Genomic DNA, 7,581 nt, shown 5'->3' on the forward strand with positions numbered 1-7,581 from the left:
AAAAACCTTACCATAATCTATTAGACAAAATTGGTCTTGAGCAAAATATGCCTTTAAGGTATGAAAGTAATGTTCCACCTTACTGATTTGGCTGGAACAGAAACCCCACTACAGATGCTGGTCATTCATTTTCTGGAGAATAACTAAGACCATTATCTGAGCCCAATATTGAAATGTGGTTTTGAAATGAAGAAATTGTTCTAGGGTGTAAATATTATATGAGTAGAGATCATCCCAAGTCCCGCAGATCTTAACAGCTGCTGGAGATGAATGCTGGAGTTTATGATATGTGATCTTTGTCAAATGAATAAATTGTTCCTGCATGTATGTATTGTTATGGTTATACAGTTTATCACAAGGGTGAAGATATTGGCAGCTGCTGGAGATGGGAGCTTCTTAGCAGCCCCTTGTGGGCAGTGACCTTTATGTGAAGAATTTGGCTGTGGGCATTACAGCTCCCATTACTGAGCACCATGGAAGCATGAAGGGGTTCAAACAAGTCTTAGCTTTTCCCATAGCAAGATGGAAGATGCCAGACCCATACATTTGATCTGAATTCCTAATACGGTAACTATGAGACATGGGACCCGGGGGGGGGGGGGGGGATTTCTCAGGAAGGGAAATAGTGGAGGATGAAGCAGTTGATCTTAGTAAAAAAAAATCCATGTTACCTTTTTTAAGTGCTAGAAAAAAATGGCACAAAAGTAAAGACTGATAAAATCACACTGATACTATCTTCAACATATTTCTGAAATCCAACACTTACAAAACGGGAGGAGTTGTCGTTCCTCACAGTCTTGGCATTTCCAAAGGCCTCCAACAAGGGGTTGGCACTGATGATTTGATCTTCAAGGGTGCCCTGCAACATTATATTTGCTAAGTTATTTGTTTACAGTGTTAACAAAAGGTAAATGGGGTAAACAAACAAATATTATTTCCAATCTACAGCTTGCCTTTAGCTTGCCAGTTTGCTGTGGTTCTTCCTTCTTCTTGTCACCTGTAGTTGCAATTGTTGCAAAGTACTGAATGACACGTTTCGTGTTCACAGTCTTTCCAGCACCAGATTCTCCGCTGTTGACACAAAGAAATGGAAAAAAGGCATGATCCATCAGTATACTGCACAACAAAGCTTGTTCTGACTAAAAGTGTATTCCTAAGGAGCATACATACGTGATCAGGATTGATTGATTCTCACGATCTAGAGAAAGTAAAACAACACCAAATATTATTGTGTGTTGGGTTGGAGTGTGCAGTTATAACACAAATTGAAACAAATGTGTTAAGATCCACCGACAGGAAAATACATATTCTAAAATTATTTCAAATAATTTCCCTTAATTTTTGCATTGTAAAATTTCACTTGGGCACTTGCTGAAATAAATGCTTATATTTCAATAATAAGGTAGACAGGAAAAGAGGACAGACCTTTTGCCTCTTTAATAGCTGTACAAAAAAAATATCTCAGTAGAGATAACCTAAATGACAACATATTGTATATGTGTTGAAATTCCCTCTTCTACACAGACATTAAAAGTACAGAAACCTGGTCATCTTTTTCATTTGGCCACTATAATGAAAAATGCACACTTACACATCTAACACCTAAACTATAAGCACCCAAGGCTTTCGGCAATGCTTCTTATAGCATGCATGAAATAAATTTGAATCTCTTTGTTCTTCATTACAAGTCCTATACTTTTTTAAACCCTTCTTTTTTAAACAAAATACCACTATGCTGAGATTATTGTAAAGTCACATGAAAACAGAAAAATAAATGCATTAACAAAACAATGAGAAGGTCTTGAAATATGGCCATACCACAAGTCGGGTTTAAGATATAATTCAATTGCTAGTCCCCACTTAAATGGGCTTATTGAACCAAGGGGAAATACTTTACCATACTATAGATGATTCAACAAGTCTGCTCTACTTTCAATTAGCAATTGAATTTGGATTTGTGTCTTTTGTAAGACATGACAATTTATGGTTCTTTTCTTTGAACTTTTCTTTGACTACAGAAAATGCTTTTTCTGGGGAAAATATTTATAATACTTTATGGAAAGGATATTAACTAGGGCCCCTTCCACAGTGCCAAATAATCCAGATTATCAAAGCAGATAATCCACATAATTGTATTTAAATCGGGAACGGGCCTATCACATTTCATCCCATTTGAAACCACTCAACCCTTTCGGCAAGGAGGGCTGATCATAAAGTGACCTCAATTGGTCTATCAGCGTCCCTTTTACTGCACCTTGGTTTCAAAACAGCACAGAAATTACTGAAGAAACGGATGAGGGATATTGCCCTGGGAGAGCTCAGAGCTTGCTCAAATACACTGAGCCGTTTAAGTCATGTAATTATCTTGAGAGTCTCACAGAGTCTAATTACCAAAGACTCTTCACAAAAGCGAGACTAAATGTACTTCCATCAGAGCTGCTAAATGGCAGACTATCCAGTATCCCCTACTCTCAAAGATTATGCCCGTGCGGTGAAAATGAAATATAATCATTAGAACACATCTTGTTGCAGTGCCACTATTATTCAGCCCAACGAGGTCAGATATCTGATGGAGGATAAGCACCATGAGATGACCCTCACAGTGACAAAGTTCCTTGCAGTGGCAGCAAGGCTGAGAAAGAGCCTAATCTCCGATCAAGGTATTACCTGACATTGTGTAGTTTGTGTTTGTTTAGCAATTTCTCCAGTTTGACTGTTCTGTAAATTCTTGTATGTTATTCACTTAACAGCTGTGGGTCCATGGACGGTAATAATATATATATATATATATATATATATATATATATATATATATATATATATATGCTTTGAACTGGATCATATGAGTCTACACTGCCATATAATCCAGTTCAAATAAGATAATCTGAATTTTTTATTGCAGTGTAAAAAGGGGCCTCTGTCTAATCACTCTGTTGCAATCTGACTAACTCACCAGTTAACATGAATTGATACGCATTGTCAGAGATGGAGAAGATGTGGGGAGGAGCCTCCTGACGCTTCTTGCCCCTGTAGGCAGTTACCACCTCGGGGTTGTACACTGGGAGCCACTTGTAGGGGTTGACAGTGACACAGAAGAGACCGGAGTAGGTCTGTAAAGAAATGGTAACTAGCAAATGGACTTCGTTGAGAAATAAATATTGTATATTATATTATAAAGACAATAGTACATATAGAGCTGTACTCACATAGATCATCCAGGCTGCATAACGCTCTTTGAGGTTATACAGGACAGCGGGTTCATGCAGGTGGGTCATCATGGCCATGTCCTCAATTTTGTCATATTTGGGAGGATTCATAGGAAAGACTTGGTCATCCTTAACAGTCACAGTCTGCAAGGAAACAAGAAGCCATTCAGCCAAGAGAATAAAGAAGAAATGTTATACCTTTCCTTCCCACACAGGTTGGTATTTCTATACTCACATCTCCACCTTCTTTCTTGACTGTGACCTTCCCTGCCTCCCTGCTCTGGACAGTGCCTTTTATAAAGGAGATCTTAGGGTCCACCACAAAGACTGATGTCTTGGCATCAAAGGGCTTATTCTGAGCCTCAATTCTCTCCTTTTCTGACTTGCGGAGATAAGGGGCCGCTACCCCAAAGACAGCCATCTCAGCATCCGAAGACATGGCTGTGGTTTAACAGAGAACCCTAGAAGAGAGAAAAACAGCCCATGTGATGATCATAACTTTATACTGCTACCAAAAGTATCTCTGATCATCTTCATTACATCATATGAAAGTATTATTTTCTTTCTAACAGTCTTCAACCAGTGCTCATGGTTTCGTGAAATAAGGACATACAGTAGAGTCTCACTTATCCAAAGTAACGGGCCGGCAGAACGTTGGATAAGTGAATATGTTGGATAATAAGGAGGGATTAAGGAAAAGCCTATTACACATCAAATTAGGTTATGATTTTACAAATTAAGCACCAAAACATCATGTTTAACAATGAATTTGACAGAAAAAGTTGTTCAATGCTATGCAGTAATTACTGTATTTACGAATTTAGCACCAAAATATCATGATGTATTGAAAACATTGACTACAAAATGTGTTGGATAATCCAGAACGTTGGATAAGCGAGTGTTGGATGAGACTCTACTGTAAATGAAATTTCCTTACTTGTACAGAGAATTTACATATTTCTAGATTAAACACTCTACTGGTATCAGTGTGGCAGACAACACATGCAAGAGACCCAGAGGGCAGAGAACCTCAATTCGACACAGGGAGCATTGCATACAATTTAGCTTCATAAAATATCATTGTTAGTACTGACAGCAGACTGAGATGGTGTGTACTAACAAAACTGGGACCTACACAACTGAGAAAAAATAGGACCACTGAAAAACAAGAATGTTTCATCTTTCTTAGGAAAAGGTTTGCATAAAAATTATATACCTCTACTTTGGATTATTTTAAACACATACTCCATTTAATTCATACCGAACACACAGCTTTAGAATGTTGAGTATAATTCAGAAAGGAAACACATAACTGAATAAATAGGTCAAATTTTGAATGACAGACTTCCTTTTGGGTGTTATGATGCTGCCATGGCAATTAAAGCAGACTATAATGCAATAGCGTGGTGTGGTTGGGCCTAAGACATTCATTATTTCTTATTTTGCTTACTATATAGTAAATCAAAAGTTGGATTAGACAGAGCCTAACAAGCCTGATAACTGCTTTCCTCTTAATGTTTTTGCCTTCCCTTCCATTGCCTTTTGCCAAGTGTGAGTTAAAAACAGTAGGACTGCGCTATGCAAAACTGGATTAAAAAATAATCCATGAGGATCAGCCCAGCTAATGGTAAAGAAGTGTCAACTACAATCATGAGAGTCTTCATGATCGGTGATTCTTTCCCCCCTAGTAGTTCTGACTTTACTCTGATTGGCGAAACCCTTTATGAATTCATTTTCTAAAAGATTAAATTATATATTCCTAACTATTAGAAAGTAAGGAGCCCCAGTGGCAAAGTGTGTTAAAGCGCTGAGCTGCTGAACTTGCAGACCGAAAGGTCCCAGGTTCAAACCCGGGAGCGGTGTGAGCGCCTGCTGTTAGCTACAGCTTCTGCCAACCTAGCAGTTCGAAAACATGCCAATGTGAGTAGATCAATAGGTACCGCTCCGGCGGAAAGGTAACGGCGCTCCATGCAGTCATGCTGGCCACATGACCTTGGAGGTGTCTACGGACAATGCCGGCTCTTCGGCTTAGAAATGGAGATGAGCACCAACCCCCAGAGGCAGACATGACTGGACTTAACATCAGGGGAAACCTTTACCTTTTTTTAACTATTAGAAAATGAATGTAAATGTTGATGAACCAAGTGAGTTAGTAACACATGAAATCTGCTAAAAGTTTCTAGTCCCCTTTGGTTTTCCTATCTCCCGCTTTATATTTAACCATCAGCCCCACACCACTGGAAAAATTATACTGTTTAGCTGGTTTTGCACCACCTGACATCCGTCAGGAAGTAGCACCCAATAATGAAACGACCAAGGCAGTGACATCTCTGGCCCATCTCCTGTTTGGATATCAGCCAGCACGCCAACACCTTGAATCAAAAATTAGTTTTTTAAAATCTGCAGAGAGATTCGAAGGGAAAACCTCAGCAAGCGAGAGTCCAAAAGTGGCAGGCTAAAACCCAGAACCTCAAGCCATGGCTGACACTGAATGAGAAACTTCCTCCTGGGCATACAGAAGGCTGGGTGACTTGGAAGGCACTGAACAGACTGTGCTCTGGCACCACAAGATGCAGAGCCAACCTTAAGAAATGGGGCCACAAAGTGAAGTTCACGACATGCGAGTGTGGAGAAGAGCAAACAATAGATCACCTACTACAATGCAGTTTAAGCCCTGCCACAGCCACATGTACAATGGAGGACCTTCTTATAGCAACACCATAGGCACTCCAAGTGACCAGCTACTAGCCAAAGCACATTTAGTATAATGCCAAGTTTTTAACTTGGTGTTTTTAAATACATTACAACTGTACACCTGGTTTGCTTATGATATGATAAATAAATAAATATCATAGAAACACAGCAAGCTACCCTACTCCCAAAATGTTAATCCATGTTTTTGATGGAAGGAGCTGTGTGAAAAGTTATATTGGGCCATTCTTCCCTATTAGGTTATGCTCCATTGATGCTGAATGTATGCAGACTAAAGTAGCTATCCTGCAAACTCACAGACATGGTTGAAAAACTAGTTTAGTTTGTCAAGATCTATCTATGTTAAAGCACTATCTAACGATCAAAATAAAGGAAAAACGAACTGAAATGTTAGCTATCATTTTTAAATAAAAAAGGGAAAAAAAACAAAGCATACTGATTCCAAATGCATTCCCAAATGGATTCCATCAGAGCTATTAACTGAGAAATTGACAAGACTCTGGCTTCCAACTGTTTGTCTGCTATGAACATTATTCAAGATGAGTCTACAATGTAGGTCACTGCTTCTTAAGCTGTGGGTTCCTTCCAACCCCACATGGGGTTCCCTTAGCTCAAAGTTGGGGTCACAAAAAAGGTGGCAGAAGTGAAAGGTAATATCAGCTAGACATTTATACAAATCTGTTAGCAACAGCATGCAGGAAATGCTTTAGCTGGACTCCACAAAAGTAAAATCTGCCTGTTTAGCAAGTCTTGCAAATGGTGGTTTGTTATCAATAAATTCTGGCTTTTTATATCTATTTTATATACCTGTATACCCAGCATCATGTAAACATTCTCGGGTGGAAAGGGGTCATGAGTGAAAAAAATTAAGAAGACCTGTTTTTGATAATGTAAAAGACAGCAATTCAAACCTAGAGGCCTTGGCCTGTGCTTATATAGGGAGAAGCACTTGCTAACAATGCATCACACAATGTGGAAACCATGTAATAGAGACTGAATGCAAACATCATGCAAAGTTTCGTGCAGAAAACAAATAATAACTGTCTGTTCAGCCCAGATCCAAAAGGAGGTTCTCTTTAAATCACCCTTTCCCCAAGAGTGAGTAAAACCAGAGTCTTACCTCCTGATGCACGAAATGGGTAGTGAGGAGTGTCAACACTGGACAAGACTGTAAAACAAAAAGGGTGAATCTCTTGTTGCTGAATGCTTTTTTAAAAGGCTTCAAGGCACCAATTACTAACTAAATCAAAGGGCACATTTGAAATCTGTTGACAAAGTCAATCCTCCAGCATTACTAGCACTGGCAGTTGGAATGAGCAGGCATGTGTGAAATTTTGGGGTGCTACATGCATTCAGGTCCACCGCAATCCACCCAGTACTTACCTATTAACTGTCTTTGGAAGGGCAAGTCAGATTGGTCCTAAACCTCCTTTTATACTGTTGGATGAGCACAAGTACCAATCCCTGTCTTCCCCCCGGCAGTTCATTCTTCACTCCAGGCATTTTTGGCTAACCTTTCCTGTAAAGCATTGTTTGGCAAAGTTGACTAAAGACATGATTGTCATTTGACATGACTGGATATAATTAGAAATATTTGATGTCCTTCAGACTATGTGAGTAAATGCCCTATAAATAATTTCATAAGGGCCTTAAAGGAGAGAAT

General features: G+C 39.1%; 1 protein-coding gene across 1 annotated transcript in view; it reads right to left on the reverse strand.

The window, feature by feature from the left end:
• LOC100555394 (myosin-1B) overlaps positions 1-7,368 on the reverse strand; it is a 34,186-nt gene extending 26,818 nt beyond the window's left edge. Inside the window, exons 1-8 of the mRNA XM_003217085.4 lie at positions 7,302-7,368; positions 7,039-7,086; positions 3,442-3,667; positions 3,207-3,350; positions 2,954-3,110; positions 1,171-1,198; positions 954-1,071; positions 767-859 (exon numbers count right to left, since the gene is read on the reverse strand). Coding sequence (XP_003217133.1) covers positions 767-859; positions 954-1,071; positions 1,171-1,198; positions 2,954-3,110; positions 3,207-3,350; positions 3,442-3,645 — 744 coding nt within the window. The 5' untranslated portion in view covers positions 3,646-3,667; positions 7,039-7,086; positions 7,302-7,368. The remainder of the gene's footprint in view (positions 1-766; positions 860-953; positions 1,072-1,170; positions 1,199-2,953; positions 3,111-3,206; positions 3,351-3,441; positions 3,668-7,038; positions 7,087-7,301) is intronic.
• Positions 7,369-7,581: the final 213 nt, after the last annotated feature.

The sequence above is a fragment of the Anolis carolinensis genome, chromosome 2 (assembly GCF_035594765.1).
Source record: "Anolis carolinensis isolate JA03-04 chromosome 2, rAnoCar3.1.pri, whole genome shotgun sequence".
In the NCBI taxonomy this organism is placed as follows: Eukaryota; Metazoa; Chordata; class Lepidosauria; order Squamata; family Dactyloidae; genus Anolis; species Anolis carolinensis.